Source organism: Oryzias latipes, chromosome 15 (assembly GCF_002234675.1).
Source record: "Oryzias latipes chromosome 15, ASM223467v1".
NCBI lineage: Eukaryota > Metazoa > Chordata > Actinopteri > Beloniformes > Adrianichthyidae > Oryzias > Oryzias latipes.
In genome coordinates, this window is record NC_019873.2 from 17887447 (window position 1) to 17907899 (window position 20453).

The window sequence follows — 20453 nt, forward strand, 5'->3', positions numbered from 1 at the left end:
ATAAACAATAAATTTAAAGGGGAGATATCTGTCTGCAGCCTTTCTACATAACTCCAAAGTGTTTATCCGTGTGCGTATGATGGTGGGGGTTTAAGGTAAAATGTGAGTTGAGTGGCAGGGTAATGTGTACATGGGTAAAGAGAACCAATGCTTTGAGAGCATTAATAATTGAGAAGGTACCTTTTAGGAGCCCCACCCTAGAGAGAGAAGAGTAGATAATGCAGAAAGCGCTTGCTTTGACAAAGATGTGCTAAAAGAAATTATAAGAAAATAAGACATTTCCAGTTAAAAGAATACTGACCATTTATCCACAACTGAATGGAGAAAAAAGCTCTATTATTTTTCCCACTAGGAAAGGGTTATTTACACGCTAAAGAGGCGATGTCCGTGGTGCTGCTCTGTGAATCTATGAAACCACCACAGGGCATAATCCAGAAAACGTTTTCTGTTTAGCACTCAATTGTACACAGCGATTTTGTGGAGGTATTAAAATTTGGTTTTCAATTTAATAAAAATAAAAAATAAATCTGCTTCCAAATATTGATTTCATGCTTAAAAGCATAATGGCCCTCCTCAATCAACTCCTTGAAATTGCATAAAGCCCCATGAGCATTACCAGCTTCTCAAGATCTCCTGGTGTATGTATCATTGGTTGGATTACAGAATATAGCATGAGGAAGCACTGATTGAAATGAATAAAACTACAAGCTAAAATATAAGATGAAAGATTAAAGTTGTTTTTTTGTCACAAATTTTAAATTGCACGTCTTTGCCCACATCCTATGTTCTATATCGATCTTATCAAAAGAAGTGCTGAAAAGTCAGGATCAGAAAGTTTTTCTCTATCCTAAAAAAAATTTAATAGGCAAATAAACCAAGACAAGCAATGTAACCAATACTGAGTTATAACACAAAAACGTTTTTAAAATCCCTTTTGACTTTTTTGGCTAAACTTTGGCATGTTCTTTCTAAGATGTGATGGGCTGTGACATCTTTGGCAGGGCTCCTAGAAATGCAATTAACAGCCCATATGCCCTCTATCATTATCATCGAGATACCTCAGATGTCACACTGTTACAGTGACAGATGTTAGCATACACGTGTGACACACAGGGACAAACACTTTTGAGAAAGAATGAGCGGTCTCCTTGGTGTGCTCTACTCAACAATTGCTACAGCCGCTCTGTTAGATAAATATACTGCAGCTGACATTTTCATTCTCTCAACACAAGTGGTCACAAAGGCCACCCAACATAACAGATGCTAACTGTTTCCAACAAGCTCACTAGTGCTACTTCCACAGATTATGTTCAAATGATGATCATACTTTGAATAATTCATGGATTGTGTGAACTTTATACGCATGATCTGAATGATAAACCCAACATGACATCATGATGCGATGTCTTCATTTCAAGTAAATGTACAGTTTACTAGAGACAAAAGAAATACAATTTGGCAGAGGGAAATGTCAACATCTTACTTAACCAGGGGCCGTCTTGCTGTGAGCAATTTTGAACACTCCTGCTTCTTCTGATACATGTCATTTCACAAAAGAAACTAATATTTTTGCACGTTATACATGATCTATTCAAAAAAGTGTTTTTCAGAATATGAGTTTATTGGGAATAACATAAAAATCGTGAAGAGCATGTAAGCTTGTAACAAACCACCCTTTACAAAAATAAAATGTGGTGAAATGGTAAGCCAGTTTAAAACCTATGTGAAATAGCCAAGAAAAACTGCTGCTCTATCGTAACAGCTAAGACTCTTCTTGTTCAACCCTTTAACACCGTAGTTTTAGCTCCAGTTACTCTTCAAACATTTCCACATATTGCGTAATTCCGACGGATCTCAAACTGAGAAAAACAGCTTTGTGCTCAAACACAACGCAATCAACATGAATCTGCAGAGAAAAGCAGCAAACATTATTGTTGCAAACCAGCGCAAAGCTGCTTTTCTCCACATCAGAGTCCATTGGAATTACATTAAATGTGTAAGTCAAAGAGTCACAGTAGTTATGAGAGCATGTGTTATTGTGCTTTTGCAGCAAAAAAAAAAATAAAACAGCTCTGGTGTTTAAGGGTTAATATCAGGTTAGCAACAACCAAAATGAAACATTTCAAATAAGGCTTTATGCTGAGGCTCTATGTTGATGCACAAAAAGCAGAAGAAACACTATATATCTGACAGTAATCTATCTTTTTCCCATTTATTCTTTTTTCTTATTATTATATTTGCCTGTCTGTCTTAACAAACCTTTTCTCCATAAATTGGCTTAAGGAACACACTTTTTTCTCTGACAAAGAACAGTTTCATGTGAGGCCAAGGGAAAAAACAGCTTAGATTGGGTCCTAACTGGTGCATAATGACCATGTCTTTGTGTAAAAGTAGACATACTTTTGTACTAACCAACAGCTGGTGAATTCTGCGTAATGCAGCTTGCTTAAAAAATGTAAAGGCCTGATAAAGTACTATTATGTGAACGAGTCATATACAGCTGCATTTTAACTTGCCATTTAAATATTGAATAAAATGCTTCATCATCTTGCAGTTAAAAAAACAATGGCTAACATAAAATAAATAAAGCATTTGATAAAAAAAATGCTAAATGAGTTTGAGGAGGAAGGCTTTCTTGGCAAAAAAAGAAGTAGAAGTCTGAAGGTAGACGGCTCGAATGAGTAGTAAAGAGCTGATAGGGAAGGATGAGACACACAAAAAAATGTTTAACAAATCCTTGGTAATTTATCTATTTCAACTTGAGAATTGGTTTATATTTCATAACAAAGCACCCAGACCGCAGCACATGATGAGTGTGTGTCTGGAGCGATGTAAAAACTGCATCACATGACCCAAAGCCTTGAAGGATTATTCAATGAGATTTAAAGGTTTTAAGATGAGTGACCCGTGACCTATTGTGGTTAAAGTTTAATGCTGATTATAGTACTTAAGTCCAAGAGTGTAACCTGAAGCAGAAAGGTTGTACATAAACATGTCTAAAAACATAAAATGGACCTTTTATTTATCAGCTTTTAGAGCTTTTTCCCTACATTTAAAAATACTAGACTTGTAGAAGTACCCCACAGGTGTGACTCAGTAGGAGACTTCCTGGTCACGTTTTTTTCTAAAAGATTTATTACAATTAAATGTAACATGCATTTGATCCTCTTTTACTCTCATCTGTCAAAGCACCATTAGCTGTCATACACTTGAGTGTGCGAAATTTTGTTTTCCACATTTGATTCATCCCCTGGGGGAGAAGTGAGCTGCTTGTAAAAGCTTATCAAAATGATGAAGCAATTACACAGAAAACACATTTTTTCACAATGAAAAACATATATAACATATTAACTTGTAATCTGAGTATTTATTTATTAAAATCGTTGTGAATCAGGAGCAGATGAAGAAATGCTGTTGGAAAAGGCTTTTAGCAGTGACGTAGGTGCTATAATCAGCGGGCTATAAGCTCTCTGCTCCGCTCCAATCTGATACATCCACTTGCAGACAAATAGATCAATGTACGTCTTTTTTTTCCTCATCTGAGCTGGAATCTGCCTCAAAACTGTATAGCTGAATATCTCTGATATTGCTCACCATTTTTGTAGCACCGGTAATGTTAAGTTGGGGGTTTGAGGAGTTGTAAGCTAGCAGGAGAGCGTGTAAACATAGAGATAATGGGAAGTCAGGGAAGTATTACTCTTCGCCAACACACCGAAGCAAATTTCAAATAAACTACTGCCACTCTGCAGAAACTTTGTTCTAGAAAATAACACAGGTTGATAGATTTTTGCCAACAAAAATTATTCAAATGTTCAAGATGTCTGAGGATCACTTTTCTATCCAATTTCTTCCCGTGCCTCTGTATGTCTAGAAACTTGCATCAGTGTCTTTGTACACTAAGCTATTCCAAGACTAGAAACATCTGTGGTTTTACCAAGGGAACCACAGTGCTGATAAGTATGGCTAAGTATAGCTCTAATGATAGGCCTCATGCAGAGAGAACAAGGCAAGGAGAATAAGACAGAAGTCAAATGAAGTCCTTCAACTTAGGGCACATCACGCAAATAAGAATAAAAATTGAGACACAAACCGTCCCAAAACATCATCTCTGAGCATTTTGGATATAAATAGCTAAAATAGTGTTAAATTAAAAATGTCTGTACTTATTGATTTGGCAGTAACACAACAATGCCTATACACACACCTTCTTAATTCAAAGACCCATTTTTTACAATACAACAAATGTCAAGGACTATTTAACCTCCCATCTTCCTTTCATGGGCACCATAGAGTCTTGGAATGACTATAATGCATGTAGCTGTAAGGGTCTAAGACTAAAACAGTTCTAGTCCCAAAACAATCCTTAAATCTTTAAGTGAGGTTTGGGTGGTCCTCCACATTTAGAGACACAAAGTAGATGGTCAGCTGTTGGGGAGGAGACTGGGTTGATTGTAAACACAACTTCAGCCTAGTTGGCGCCCCCAAGGACTCCTGCAAACAGGTGCCTAAAGAACACACACATGCATTTGCATGTGTCGGCAACCCCACCTTGACACCAGAAAAACCCCGGACTGTCCATCTCGCTTACACTAAGTAGAGTCAGTCACGCCTTATCCCGAAGTGTAGCTGCTGCCAGCAAGTGCTTTACTCTGCTAAGGTAGACACTGGAAGAAACCTCAGCTGTCAGCAAAAATATGATTATGTGAAGCTGCTGTACATGCTATAAAAAGCTTGTTTAATTTTATACCTCTGTCTGCTGGATCTAACTTTTTATGACACAATGAGTCATCCCCAGTTGGCCTTCAAGCAAGTAAAGTTCCCAAGTATATTTTTCTGAAATAATTGTGCAACTGTTGGTTATATTATGTAATTAGAATGAAGGCTTGTTGAATCAAGGCTGGGTTACCTTCATTCATGAGGTTTAGACTCTTAACTCCCACTCCAGTCACCTTTTGCTCTGTTGTTAAAGCATCCCCACTTCACTTTCAATTACAATCATGGCATTTTTAGGGGGAAAAAAATTACAAGACTTTCGCTTTCTGGGACATAGTTTCTGCAGAGCAGCAAGAGTTTTCAGAAATTTGCCTTCGAGTTATGGGCAGCACTGCTGGCGCAGAGTAAGCCTATACCCTGACTTCCCTTCATCCCTTTGTTTACACTCTCTCCAGCCAACATAACAGCCCTTCACAACCCCAACCTAACATTACCAAGGTGCAATAAAAATGGTGAGCAATATAGGAGCTGTCCAGTCATACAATTATGAGCCAGATGCCAGCTCAGATGAGGAAAACGAAGACGTCCATGAATCTATTTGTCTGCAAGTGGATGCATTAGAATGGAGTAGAGACTGACATTTTTTGGGATTCCCACGGGATTCCCATGGGATGGGAGTTGTCTCTGCCATTAATCATGGGACTGGGAAAGGACATGATCAAATTATTTTGGGAGCGGGACGGAAGCGGGAACTGACCAATTAGTCTCGGGCACGAATGAAATGCCTCTCAGTCTGAGAGTCTCAGTAAGGATCCTTAGAGTGAACGAGAAGAGCGGCTCCTTCCTGGGAGCCTTTTATTTCTCAATTCACCCTTGTTCTGTTTTTCTCTTCAAGCCGCACATGATTGATAAAAAATATGCCCTGGGGGCGCGTGCAGGTAGTGTTTGCAGGGGGGGGGTCATTACACGCACCGCAGCACATGTATGATCAAGACAGTGCTAAGTGCAACAGCATCAAACTACAGCCAGACAAAAATGTAAAGTAAAGAAAAGGAGTGACAGAAGGAAAAGAAATAAAATCTGGAACCATTTCACATCTATTGACAATACAAAGGAAGAGTGTCGAGTCTGCGGGAAAATAATTCCATCAAGAACCGGCTCCACAACCAACCTGTACAGACACCTGAAAGAACCTTCTTCAAAACTCCATTTCTAAATTCCAACCTTTTTATATAGTTGATAAATTGAATAAAGCAACAAAACAACCTAAAGAGCCGTTTGGGAGCCAAAAGAGCCGGTTCTTTTTAGTCAGCTGATCCAAAAGAGAAGCCAGAATTCCCATCCAATAAAAAACAATAAAACCAATAAATCCCAAGCAATAAAAACAACGATAAAGATGGATTGAAGTGCAATGGTAATGCAACATATGTATCTTGTAATTTAAAATTACATTAAGTTCCCTTACAAATTAAAACAAAAATATCACATTGATACAATATTTGCATCTAATTTTTTATATATATATATATATATATATATATATATATATATATATATATATATATATATATATATATGACTATAAAATACTAAAATGTAAGAACGGGAGTGGGAGTCAGATTACCTGGAGCGGGATGGGACAGGATTATTTTTTACATTTTTGATTGTGAATGGACAGGAGTGAAAATCTGCTCCCATCTCATCTTCTGGAATGGAGCAGAGAAGGGGGCTTTTAGGTGGATGATGAAGCATCTACGTCTCAGCTACAGGTTGTTGTTTTTTCCAAAGGCCATTTTTTTCCTCTGCTCCTAATTCACAATGATTTGAATAAAATATATATATATATATATATATATATATATATATTTTTTTTTTTTTAATGTCCTCCATCATGGGAAATATCCCACAAGAACATGTTAAAACACTGTTTTCATTGGAGTGGATCTTTAAGCATGCCTGTGGGGTGTGGATAGTGTTGGAAACATGGTCTCTTTTGCCTCACTGGGCATCACAAAATCCGAGACAGCATCATCACATCCTTGTTTTTGTTTAACTGGATGTTTCCAGATTGTATTTCAAAACTTAATTACAGCTTTTTTAATACCTCCTCCTAGGAACTTTAATCATCTGCGCTGAAAATACCTTTTTCTCCTTGTTTGAGTACCTCAGGCAGCGAGAGTCCAACTGAACTTACCTGAAATAAATCCACTTGTTTTGCGTGTACGCAGCGAGCTGTGAAGTTAGCGGAAGATGAGTAGTTTCTTCAAAGGCCAGTCTGGGATGGTGCATTGATGAAGATGAAGCTGCTCGACTGCCTCGAAGTCATCACAAGTGGAATTTCACGCTTCTGGCGTTTAGCAACGAGCTGCGTTGGGACCAAACAAGTCAGCTAGCCTAGCTTAGCTTAGTCACAACGAGAGGAAGAAAAAAAGTTGGTAAATATTTACGCTTTTCGGTTTATGTGTTTCCAACTAAAGGGTTAAAAAATATCCCCAAGTCACGGCTTCCCTGGGCCGCTTACACACCGTCCGGTTACAGGCCAACTGATACCGCGGTGTCCTGTCGACTAAACGGTCTCATAAGTTGCAAATAATTACAAAAAATAAAAATGAAAAAAATAAAACGTATCATGAACAACTCGTGTTTTCGTTTAACTAACTACGAAAGCAAAACAGAGAACACGGACCAGAGAGCAGCTGGACTAAGTAACGCGAGCAGTTGGTCCGACATCCTCCCTCCTCTCGGTTCTAGCTACTGGGCGGAGCCTAAAGCTGTCAGCGGCTGGTTGAGGAGCGCGAGCGGCCATGTCTGGCAGCCGCGTGCAGCCTCAGCGCTGCTCAGTGCGGTGTGTGCCTGCCAGGAGAAAAACTGAGTCATGCACTCATGTTTTTGCTTTTTTCTGCTACGAAGTACAAACCACTAACAATAATCAAAACGCGATGCATACTACGTTTTCTCATTGCATTTTAGGATTTCATTGTAACTCATTTGTTGACAGTTTTAAAAAAATTATAACAAAAAATTGCAGAAAGGTATTTCCCGCAAGAAGCAGGTTTTGGATTCTAAGCTCTGACCTCCAAATCTGGTGATGAGACCTGGAGACCTGGAGCCCTTGGTGGAATACATCTTCGTTCAAAATATTCTGTTATTTTCAGTTAAGAAGATGAAACTGAGTCATTAGGATGCATCATTGTCAGGGAACTGTTTCCAGCTCGCATAGAACTACTGAGAAACGAATGTGCCAGTAAACTCAAGGGAAGATGTTTGTTATGTTGCATATATGTGTTATTTATGCAAAACATACCTCATTTGTTGTTGCTAAATATGAAAAAAAATCCAAAGGAAGAAAAACATTTCAGCAGTAAAATAGTTTCTTTGTTGATCCTCAAGTACAGAGTAAGTTCTAAAATAAATAAATATCTTTAAATATTTTGAATATTTCATAATGCCCTCAGTTATTTGTAGTGCCTCAAACACTAAAAATACTTAAGCAATCAATTCTTACTAAAAGGGACCAGTTTTGTTTTTGATTGTTCTCTAAAAACCATAAAGAAAAAAGAATTTTCTTCTTTGATATGAAATCCTGGATAAAGCACAGGACAAATACTTTTCCAAACTTTTTATTTTTGGAGAAAGATCAAAGTAATTGTTGGAATTCCATCTCCTTGCTGACTCTGGTATAGCCTTACAAAGATTCTGTGGACTGATATGACAGGGAATGGAGATGCAGTGTTACATAAGAAGAAAAACTCAATTCAGTGAGAAAAAAAAAGACAAAAACTTTCAAAATGTCAAACATGATGATAGTGCTGGGTGATGGTACTTTTCAGCCTCATAACCTGTTTAACTAGCCATTAAAAAGACCCTCAATGTGTCTCAAAAACAATTCTGCAAAGACAGATTAATGCTTCAATCTGGAAACAGACTGTTTATATTCCCTTAGTCGCATCTTTATAGTAAAAACAACTTTTATAAACTAATAAATCTGACTTTTAAGCAAATTAAAGCTGACATTAAAAGAAATAAACTATTAAACTGTGTTTGGATGTTATTATTAGCTGTGTTTCATCTCCAAGAAAGCTGGAATTTGAAAAACAATGACCTCCACAGTATGCAAAGCTGAGTAAGCCCCGGATGTGGCTGCCAAGAACAGTCACTGGGTCATCCGACAGGTACAGCATTAACAGAACAGACACCTCTGTGTTTGCTTGGTGGCCCGCATGCTGCTGTGTTAACCATTAACGCGCTGGACTGGCTGAACCGTGAAAAAATATAACTTACAGATTTTCTAGAGCGGCCGCGGTGGCCACCAAACACAGCCTGCGACTAATAATGATGTCACACCATAGAAGAAGAACTTGGCAGTCCCGTTGTAAACAACAAAGCTCAGAAATAGAGCAAGATTATCTTCTAAACAGGCTTTTATTATTGTTGTGATTATTACTAAGTGCATGTTCGCTTATAGTTTTTTTTTTAAAATCCGTGCAGCTAGTGCTTCATACTTGGCCGAACTGACCCAGAAGAAGGGTTAGAATTAGGTTAATACGTGCTAATAACATTTAGCCATGGAGGAACTTACACTGGAATAAATATCAGGCTTTATTTTGTCTGGACCCAACTGGTAACACAAATTCACATAACTGTTTGCACGGTTTCTCAGGACTGTTCATTCAAAAGCCGCCTCCGCCCGTTCCAAAGCCGCCCCACTGCTAGTAAACCGTGCGCATGGCTTATCTTTTTTTTCTTCTTTTTAACCACTGGCCCCTGGAGGGCGCCGTAAGTTTCTGTATGCAGTAAAGACCACAAATACCTCACATACAGGCCACAGTTTGTGAGGCTGCGTGACTGTGTGTCTGATGTGGCTGTCTGCAGCACGGGGGCACCTCAAGGGACTGTGCTCTCCCCACTCCTCATCCTGTACACATCGGACTACACCTACGACTCCCACCACTGTCACCTAGTAGTGAGCAGATCTGTGCAAAATAGGGGGAATTGTGCTTAAGTGCCTTTAAAAATGCAGTGGTGAGGCTGCTCAATGAAGGAACAACTATTTTTTTAAACACATCACAGTGCTCTAGGGTTTCTCAGTTTTGGTTGTGTGGTGCCAAAATGCAAAAAGTGCACACAAGCAGTCAAGTCAATCTTTGTTTCTATGGCAGATTTAAAAAAGAAAATCTGGCATTGATCAAATTGAAAGATAAACGTTTAGTACTTTTAATACTAGATTTCAAAAACTCCAAAAACTGTTAAGATAGGTGGGTTTTCAACAAGGTTTTAAATGCCTTTAGAGTCTGTGCAGCTCTGATGTGCAATGGAAGGCTGTTCCACAGTTTTTGGTGCAGCCAGAGAAGGCTATGTCTGCCTGGAGCCAGCATCACAAAGCAGCAGCCAGTCAGCAAAACCTTTAGAGCCCCTGGCTGGGGCCTGGAGGAGCCAATAAAGCCAGGCTCAGCCAGGTCGTGAAAAGTTTACTCGACTCAGGATGATGTGTCCGGAAAGCAGCAGGGAAGAACAGACTCAGGTCTACAGAAGGTGAGATCAGGATCAGAGTAAAGAAGGTTGAGACAGACCACAGAAGAATGGAGATGTTCTCTGCATACAACACCAAGGACCCAGAAGCAGGATGATCAGAATCCACAAAGATATTTCATTTTACTGACACACGGAGCATGTGCAAAGCATAACACACAGGAAACAGGCAAAACATCCTGACACCAATGACAATGCGAGAACCCCTTAGATACCCAGATATAATTACAAATGGAAACCGACTGCACAGAATAACAAATACACCAAACTCTTGACAGAGATAGGAAGGCACCAAGTGGCAAGGTGAGAACTCCAGGTCTAAAAGGCATCACAGAGAAGAGACTTTTTAACCAAAATGACTAAAGAGGTCCATTCGATCAGCAATAAATCCAGTCAAAATCCATTAATGGGCAGAATCAGGTCAGGGCTCAAAGACGTACACAGACGAGTGTTAAAGTCACTAAAAGCAAGAAGCTTTAAACAAGGTTTACATAGGAGTTGACTAATGATTGATGACTGCTCCAATTTAGGAGAAACATTTAATTAAGACGAGCGACAGCATGACAGAGTGGCAGGAGGATGACACAAAGATGGTTAGGTTCATCTCAGAAAAACGTTTAAGAACCTCCCTCTAGTTGTTGCTGAGTTTCACACACATAACCAAACAGATCAACACACATGTTCTTTGCTATTTCATAACAGAAGAGGATGTCTTTTTTTACTGACTAGAGTTGAATAAAAAAAATTATATTATGACTTCAAAGTGCTTGGGGCAGAACAGACTCCATGCACATATCAATCCAACCACAATGAAAGCACAGTGAAAATAACTACTAACACTAAAGAAAAAGAAACCCCAAAATGTTATTTTACAGTACTGAGCCTGTTTTATCACCTTAACATTGAATTATTGATATTGTTTTGTTTTGTGCTGTGCAACACTACTTATTTCATATTCAGCGCACTCACTAAAGAACAAGAGATGTTCACTGCTGGGGAATGTTTCCAGCACAAATGCATTCAATATTTTAGGTGAAAACTAAGTCGAAAGGGTAGTTGAAAAATCCACGCAACTCTTCAATAAAAAAGTTATCAGTTCTTTTAATGAAAAGACTGTGATTGACCACTACAAACACTAGAGGGCAGCCTTCATCTGTCCTCACTTGTTGCCTCTTTCTTTCAGAAGGTCAAAAGAATGTATGGAGAGTAATCAGGAGATTTGGGGCACACAAAAAAACTGTGTCTTTATGTTTTTACTGGTTTGTGAATCATCCTGTTAACCGGTTACCACATCATTGAAAGTATGCACACCTTCTAAATCCATCCTGTCTGGTTCTTGCATGCAAAACTGTAACGCCCCTTCTGCTGCTCTTAGCAGGGTTAGATGGGGTCTAAAGAAAAGAAAAAATCTAGAGGAGGGTCATATAGATAACACAAAAAAGAAAGAAAAAAAGAAAAGACTCCTGGAACAAAAGTGCATCCCAGAGGGAGGAGGTGAAACAGAGAAAATAAGAGTCTGGCAACAATGTGAAGACTGGAAATGAGAGACAGGACCAACAGAGGCTCTGGGTAAGATTTCCTCATTTTCCAAACAAGAAGAAGAGATTTATAAAAAAAATGGACTTGTTTGCACTAATAACCTCCTTTGCTGAAAACTTAATTTGCTTGGAGTAATTCAACCGGTTTCATTCAGTGGGACAAAAATGGTTTTCTTGAGGCTTAGTGAGTTAAAATGTTGGAAAAAAAACACATTTATTTGATAGGAACTCTTTGATTTTAACATTTATTTAGATTATTCAAAAGGCAATTCAGCATTTTATTTAAAAATCAGTTTAAAAACTGTCAATTGGGGCTAAATTTGTTAGAGTAAAATGTACAATTTCCTTTTTTGATTTTCATTCATAACGAAGCCGGATGGATGTCTCAGCCATGTGCCTGATGCTGACGCTCGCCTTATCTGTCCTTTTTCATCCTCATGTGGCTTTGGTGAGTCTTTCTGCTGATTACAAAGCACGTCAGAAAAATAAATGGATGATCAGCACATGAGAAAATCTACAAGTATGCCTCAAAATGTCCAGATAGGAATCCCTTGTTAATTGTAAAACTCTAATCGTTTCATCTGGATTAGTGTGTTTTTTTTGTACCACGGTAAATCCAATGTTTTTCTCCTTTTTTTCTCTCTCCTGCTCATTATTTCAGGAATGTTTAGTTTAGTTTAGACGTTTTAAAAAGAAAAATCCGGAGTTATGGAAACGTGGCTCCAGCCACCTGTTTTGTGTTTGATCTGGGAAGACTTGAGGGGCAGATGTGGATCTGGCGCTGACTACAAAGATTTAAAAGTAACATCAGAATTAGAACTGAGGCATTTAGGAAAATCTATATAAAGAGCTTAAAGGGTTAAATTAAAACACTATGAGGCTTTTTAGTTTTTACTTTTATGTGTATGTTTGCGATTCAGGGAGGCAGAGCTCAGCGCCGACAGCGACAAGCTGAAGAAACCCTCAGACCGTACATTGGCAGAGTACAGCCTGGTAAGAGTTTTAAATGGAGAATTTTTATCTGCATTCCAGTCAAGTAACTCTGACCTTTTTTTTTACTGCCTTTTCTGTAAAAGGTCTTAAAGTGAAGTACAAACTTTACATAACTCTTAATTCAGCATGTGGTTCATCATATTCATAATTCCATAATTCTAAGCCAAAAATTAAAAACTAGCTGAGAATTTTCTTAAAGAAATCTTATCAAGTTTTTAAGAAAAAATATTTTTTGCATTGATTCTCACCTCAATATTCCTCATTTTGCATGTCATTACCAAAAGAAAAAGTGCTCTAAATAAGAAAAATGTATTTGTTGGCAGTACTGCACATCCTTAAGAGGGATATTTTCTCTCTTTTATGTGTGTTTTCTCTTGTTCCTGTTCCAGAAAAGCTTTGTGAGCTCTTGAAGTGCCACAGCCCAGTGGGCTCCTGGTGCCAAGTGGTTCCAGAGAATGGAATCCTTAAACCTAAGTGTGTTTGTCCTCAGTCCTGTCCACGGTAAACATCACTTGACATTTAAAAAAGTCCTCTTGCACTTTAATTATTTCAAAATTTCAACAAGCAAAATTTGGTAACATTTTTGATTTGATTTTGTTGATTTATTTCAAGCATTAAAATAAAGGAATAGTACAATAAAAACAATAACAAAACAAACACATCAAAACCATTTGAGATATTTTGCGTGATTGATGAATGATTTGTATGGAAATGCTTTAAATTTCAAAAATAAAATAAAAAATCGATTTATGAACAGAATAAGAAAGCTATTGTGTTTTCTTTTCTGCGGGCACTGACTCATGAAATCAGGCAGAGGGAACCAGTGTGCAGTGTTCTGGGAAAAACCTATGGGAATGAATGCTTCCTTCACAAAGAAGCCTGCAGAAAGAGACGTCGCACAGGGCTGGCTCACATGGGACCCTGTCTGGGTAAAAACAAACAGCATTCTAGACCAAATCTGCTCTGTGCAATAAAGCTTACAAGTGATGTCTTTCTTCTTAATCCAGTCTCCAAGAGTGAATGCTCTGAGGAGGAGTTAGGCCAGTTTCCTTTTCGTCTGCTGGACTGGTTCCTGCTTCTGACTCGGATGGGAAAGTCCTACGTACCCGCAGCTCTGCCCCAGAGCTGCCTCAGCTATGCCCAGAGGACACAGCTGGCGCAGGTCTTACTACAGGCTTAACTTGCATGTCTGATGAACTCCGTCTCAGCCCTTTGAAATCACACTGAGGAAAACATCTCAAAGGATGTCACAGTTCATAAAAGTTGCATGACAAAGTGAGGAGTCTTGAGGATCTAAACTAGCAAATATCTGTGGAAATCGTTTGCCATTTGAAATGTTATTGGGTGGTGTGACCCTTTTTGCACTTTCAGTTAGATGTAAATTATTCATGTAAATATTATGAATATACACACTTTAAGAACTCATCTAGAAATTCCTGTAACTGAAAATTTGATTTATGTTGGTTTGAAATTTTGAGCCTCAATGCAAAGACAGTTCGCATTGTTAAACACAAGATTCATTAAGAACTCAGTCACCTGCACCAGGATGAAGGTTTGACCTGTATGACTGCTGTGGGTTTTTGGTTTGTTCGGGCCTGTGGAGAGTCGTAGACCGGAGCATCTTAAGGGGAGTGCTTCAAACTGTCCTTACCTGCATCAGGTGTGTAAAGCCAAGGAGCTCTAATTGCAGGTTGGTTGGAAACACGTTGGACACCAAACCCCAAGGCCTGGATTCTGACACCCCTGCTCTACAGGCTCACTAAGTGGTCAACGACCTTGATATTTTGTGCGGGCCACAGGCATGCCCCATACGGATTTGCCCATTTCTTTGCCTGCAGATACCCTGTATCCACCCACGAGGGCAGGGACCGAGGCATAAAGCTTCTCTCTCACAAACACTTTAGTCTTTCTGTTTGGTTGACCCAAAATGACGCTACAGATTAAAGGAAAGGACCCAAGGATGCTTGAGATGGAAAATACGACCAGGGTATATTTTTAGGCTAACTTCTCTAGCAGTTTCTTTTACAAACAAAACCTTTTTTGGCAAGAAATATGACTTTTGATGTCCCATCTTTAGTGATTTCATCAACTGTAACTGAAGAAACTGTATCTGGAAATAGGATTTTCCAAGTGTTACTTTACACTGAACATAAAGTTGTTTTTCACACCAGACGCCACCATCTTGCCGGGATACAAACTGCCCTTCACAGATTGTCTGGTGACAGATCGATGTTAACAACCTAGCCAAAGTGGGAAGTTCTTGTGTTGCTTGTGGGGTTGGTTGTCCCAGAGTGAGATAAGCACTCTATGAACACTATGTAAAAATAGGATTTGTTCAATAATCACTAAATTATTCAGTAAGACGGTGAAAGACAGATAACTTAACAACCTCTCACAAAGCGCTGTGACCTCCAGCCACAAATGAATTAAGCAGAAATTTACGCATTGTGTTCGTGATGTGAAAGAATAATGGAACAGAAGCATCTCACACATTTCTAGCTTTGATGTTTTGGGTGTTTTCTGTTTCAGGAAAGATTCAACTTACTAGACAAAAACAAAGATGGGAAGTTAAGCCGGAGGGATCTGAAAAAGCTGCAATACAAGAGGATGCCTTTGGAGCATTGTGCAGAGCCGTTTTTCAAGTCAGTCCCCTCAAAGTGCATGCTACTACACCATTCCCACTCAACTTATTTTCGTGTAAAATGTATCTGTGGAAATCTAAAATGAAATCATTTGATTGCACCCAATGCCCCTGCATCCCAACCCTAAATAACATTGTGGTGAAGGCCAGCATTGCTCATATGTGCATGTGGCCTTTTCCTCATGTCACATCGGGATTCATGGACCTTCTGTCCCTTACAACATGTTGTTCTTTATCTCATCAGTCAGGGTTAAAAATGTCCCACAGCAACCCCACTCTGATCAAGCTGCACCTCCCACCATGCTGCTCTCTCTGCATCCCATCCTCCATACCGATGTACCCTTCCTGTGTCCTCCTTTAACCTTAAATGTACACATTTCTTTTTGTAACTTATGATTTACTCACATTTCTATAGTATTTTACATTCTAACAGATTAATTATCTGTGCCTCCTCTGTTTTTACCCCTTCTGGCGTTCTTTCATCCTTCCACGTCTCCTCATTTTTCTGTAACACTCCACCCCCCTCCTCCTCCTCCAACGCCCCGTTTGTCTGACATTCTGTCTGTCAATGACAGGCCTCGTGTACAGGGCTGGCTGAGTGAATGTCAAACTATTCTCAGCAATATAATGTTTATTACCCACTGCGTCCCCCGCTGCCGTGGATTAACACAAACTGAAGGAGTACCCTTCAGAGGTGACACACCACAGTGAGCGGGAAGACAATGTTGGCTGGCGGGGAGGGGGTCCGATTTCCGCTTATTTCATTCCTTTTTCAAGTGTATCTTTGTGACTTTGTGCAGACCCATGTGTGCTGGTGTATGTTTTGGACTTCTTTTTAAAGTTTTAGGTCATGGTGGCGTTCTGCGTTTGCAGGTCATGTGACCGGAACAAGAACAGGAAGGTGACCCTGAAGGAGTGGACAAACTGCCTGGTGGATCGTTCAGAGGACTGGTTCTACCATTTCATGTGTCAGTTAATACCTTTTTGTCAGATTCATTATAACATGTGATTTGGAAATTGCACATTTATAAAAGTCTTCTTACCTTTAGAGAGAACACCAGTATAAGCTGTACTTGTTTTTTAGAGATATAGTAACAACTATCTTTAGAAATGTCATTCAAAAAATATATATAATTCCATGGAGATAGCCTAAAAATAAAAAATAAACTAATCTTAAGATGAAAACCACTAGAAAGTAAAAAAATTATCAGTCCATGCAGCAAGTAATTTCTACTTAACAAGAAGTTTTATAAGATTTTAAAATCTATAGATAAAGAGTTTCAGTTTTAAGCAAATGCTTTTTATATTTTGAGTTTTCACAAGAACCTACCTCCGGCCGGAGTTACGGGGGGACATGGGAGAGAGCTGGCCCCCCAGCAAAAAGCTTCACCCCAACTTGCCCCCCATTTTTGAGTCAATATTGAAATCATTACTGACTAAGATGAATAAACTATCAATGTAAATAAGCATAAAACATAACAGTTTGAAATACAAATTTTTGATCCTTTCATTTATTATGGCCTTCCACTCTGGTGTTCTCATTTACCGCCCCCCCCATATAAAATGTTGGAGCTCCACCACTGAACAAATTGTTGTTCATTTTGATTACAGTGACACAAAATTAATGTAATAAGTGGACATTATTCATTTTAAAACAAAATGTGAACACTATCTTAGAACAACAAGTTGCCAGTCTCTTGCAGGGCCATTAGTTCATTGGAAATTCACCTCTGAGTTATGAGCAGGACTATTTGTTAGAAGTAAGCCCAACCCCTTCCCATCATCCCTTCATTTAAGTCCCCTCCCATTAGCTTACAGCCCCTCATACCCCCAACCTGACATAAGTGGTGCAATAAAAATGGTGAGCAATGTTGGAGCTATCCAGTCATACAGTTTTGGGACGGATGGCAGCTAAGACGTAATTGATGTATTTGTCTGGAGCAGAGCAGCAACCTTGTGGCATGCCGTAGTAACTTATGTGTCACAGTTACAAGATTTTTTAAATGGCATTTTTACTTTTGCTCCTGATTCAAAACGATTTGAATTAAGAAATACTTAGAAACAAATTTTCATCTTTATTTTCCTTACATATTTTCTCCATCACCTGAAAAATGCTGCAAGAACACGTTAAAAAAATAATTTTCATTGGAGTGGGTCTTTAACATGTTTTATGTTTTTCTGTTGTCAAGAGTTTAAAGAAAAAGGATTTAGACTCATTTTAATAACATTTTGATTTATTTCTAGATCCTAACTGTTAATGAAACAAATTCTCGACTGAGCTGATTTTGAGAAAAGCTTGAAAAAGTGTAAAGCAAAGAGGTTTAAACAACTAAAATTATTTTGAATTTCCAAAAACAATGTTTTAAATCTTTGCGAGTATCAAATAGTTTGCAGTGTACTTTTTTTCAACCTCTAAACCAATGCGTTTGTAGCACTATACCCCGCAAAAACTGAATCTTACGAAAGTAAATATACCTTGTTTTATGAACAATTGTCCTTATTTCTGTCTTGCAAGGAATTAATCGTATTAATAAAAAAATATTCAATTGCATATCAACCTTAGTTTAAGAAAACATGTATTATTGATAATCAATCTTTTCTTTAAAATAAGAATTTGGGGTTTTGTGTGGGTTTTTTTTTTTTTTTTTTTTTTTTTTTTTTTGCTTATTTAAAGAAAATATTTCAAATTTTAAGAATTTTTGACGTTTTTATAGGGATCTGTTTTTGCAGTGTACAGAATTGTCTCACATTCCGAATGAACATATTTTCTGTTTCCTTCCACAGCAGTGAAAATGGGTTCCCCCAAGCTGTGCACTACTATCAAAGGCAGAGAAGAGAAGCAGACATAAACATCAACTTTTCTCCTCCATCTCTGTGGTGCAGCGTTTTCATGATATCATTTATTGTGAATATGGTTGTTGTTCAATGTACATTTATATCTCAAATGGGACAATTAAATGTCTAAAAAGGCTGGCTCCCAATTACATTTACTGCTAATTACATTTGCTGACATTTGTGCAAATATGCTGTAAAAGAGCGAGGACAATAGGCAATATTGAAACCAAATGGATGCGGCATGCTTTGAATAACTAATTAAAAGAGAAAATCATAGGAGGGTAGACAGAAACATAAAGGCAGACAAAGTAGTTGGCAAAGAAGGATTATTGAGAGGAGAAATGCTGAGTGGGATGTGATGTCACCAGAGGAGAAAACAAAGGAATGATAAAGGGGTGGAGAAATTTGAAAAAATGAAGGAGGAAAGGAAGGAAAGGGATGGAAAGAAGGGAGAAAATGTGTTTGCGAAAGATGGGAAGGCGTAATGCACTGTAAATGGAAGTTGAGAGTAATGGAGTAATGCATAAAAAATGGATCAGAAATGAGGGAAAGATGGAGAACATAGAGTGTGGGGAGGGGGAGTCGGCTGCAAAAGCAGGGGGGAACTGAGGAGAAGATGAAACTCAAGAAAGAAGCACCCGGGCTTGATCAGTAAATAAGATCTTAGAGAGTGATGCAAAATAGATGAAACACTTTGCCACTGTCAAACTAAAAAAAAAGCACGCATAATGCTGGCTTGCTGACTTTTTCAGTGCACGGCATCAATAAAACAGGCAGCTCCTAAAACTCTTGTTGAAATGTATCTATTTGGGTGTTGATGTGGTTGCTTTGATTTCGCCAGGAGGATGTGTGTGTCCTGCAGAGGACTACTCAGGGTGGTTGGCTCCTCTGGACTAATTAGCCTGCAAGTTGGTCATGCCTAAAGGATGAGGCGTGCAAAAAAATAAAAAATAAATGAACAGGAAGAAGTCTCTGCACTTTATACGCAGATGAGAGGCAAATGATCAGCAAGCAGCATGCTTTCCAAAATATAAGCGCCAAAATGAGATGTGTTTTTATCTTGCAGAACTTCTAATAAAGTGGAATGAAGCAATGGAGAGATGTTTTAAGTTCAAAGCAGGGGCGGAACTACTCGGAAACAAGGGGGGGCTATTGCCCCCCTATTGAAGCTTCCCCCACACTTGCTATACTTGTTCAAATTGTGGTGAGTCTGGAGCAGACAAAAAAAGGCTGTTGGAAAAAGCTTTTACTTGTTATATACAAACTACAATTGGCAAGCCACAAGCCCCCTGCTCTGGTCCATTCAGATGCATCCAGTTGTAGAAAAATAGATTCATGAACGTCTCTTATTTTCATCGTCTGAGCTGGCATCTGGATCAAACTATGGCTGGATAGCTCCAATATTGCTTGCCATTTTTGTTGCACAGGTAACAAAGGTTGGGGTTGTGAGACGCTGTGAGCTAGCGAGAGAGAGTATAAACAAAGGGATGATGGGAAATGAGCGCAGGTTTACTCCATACCACCAGTTCTTATGAACTCCTGCCGTTCCACAAAAAATATGTCCCAAACATGGTTTTATTTTTATTTTATTTTTTTTGTCTAGAAGCAGCATAATATTAGATAAAAGACCACTGGGAACACTTTAAAATAGATCAAAAGATTCAATTCAATTTTATTTTATTTATTAGCTCAAGATCACAACAACAGTCATCTCAATGGGCTTCGCACCAGTAATTGTAAAGTGAACATGAAATCATAAGGATGTTGAATTCGTAGAATTCAATAGGAACATTCTAAACTGAACTACCTAAACAGACTAAACTAAACTGGGCATCCCTGCCCTTAGACCCTACTTTGTGGATTTTGAGCATTGCAAATGCATATAATTTGTAATGGCCTTCCACTCTGCTGCTCTCATTTGCCACCCTTCTAAAATCCCCCTATAAAAAATGTTCCAGCTCAGCCACTGGTTGAAAAGGAAACGGGTCCGAGCAATGAAGCAAAGAAACTTGAAATAAAAACAGCCTTGTGAATTCTCTACAGTTGAGTAGTATGTTTGCTAATGCTGAGTGACCTGCGGAACGGTGAAATGCTGTTTCAGCTTTTCACAACTTTCACTTGTAAACACTTCTCTTGAATTTCTTCCCCAGGGACCGGTGGCTTGATCCAAACTCAAATAAATAACAGGAGTTGTTGGGGCCACC

The 20453-nt window shown here is 38.7% G+C and overlaps 2 protein-coding genes across 9 annotated transcripts in view; one reads left to right on the plus strand and one right to left on the minus strand.

Annotated features, from left to right (window-relative positions):
• The window catches only part of LOC101162863 (serine-rich coiled-coil domain-containing protein 2), a 44328-nt gene extending 36851 nt beyond the window's left edge, over positions 1–7477 (minus strand). For 3 of the 8 annotated variants that reach the window (XM_023963035.1, XM_023963034.1, XM_023963038.1), the window contains exon 1: positions 6908–7476. The gene's annotated coding sequence lies outside the window, so the exon portion shown is untranslated. Of the gene's footprint in view, positions 1–6907 lie in introns of all 8 variants that reach the window. The other 5 variants (XM_023963033.1, XM_011484349.3, XM_023963032.1 and 2 more) reach the window with 4 other exon arrangements.
• A 2830-nt stretch (positions 7478–10307) lies between these two features.
• On the plus strand, positions 10308–19193 carry LOC105355780 (SPARC-like protein 1). The gene is made up of 9 exons (XM_011484356.3): positions 10308–11811; positions 12153–12228; positions 12701–12773; positions 13163–13274; positions 13584–13702; positions 13781–13935; positions 15303–15415; positions 16288–16382; positions 18199–19193. Exons 1-9 carry the CDS (start codon positions 11783–11785, stop codon positions 18261–18263), a joined length of 837 nt encoding a protein of 278 aa, XP_011482658.1. The 5' UTR covers positions 10308–11782; the 3' UTR covers positions 18264–19193.
• The last annotated feature ends 1260 nt before the right edge of the window (positions 19194–20453 follow it).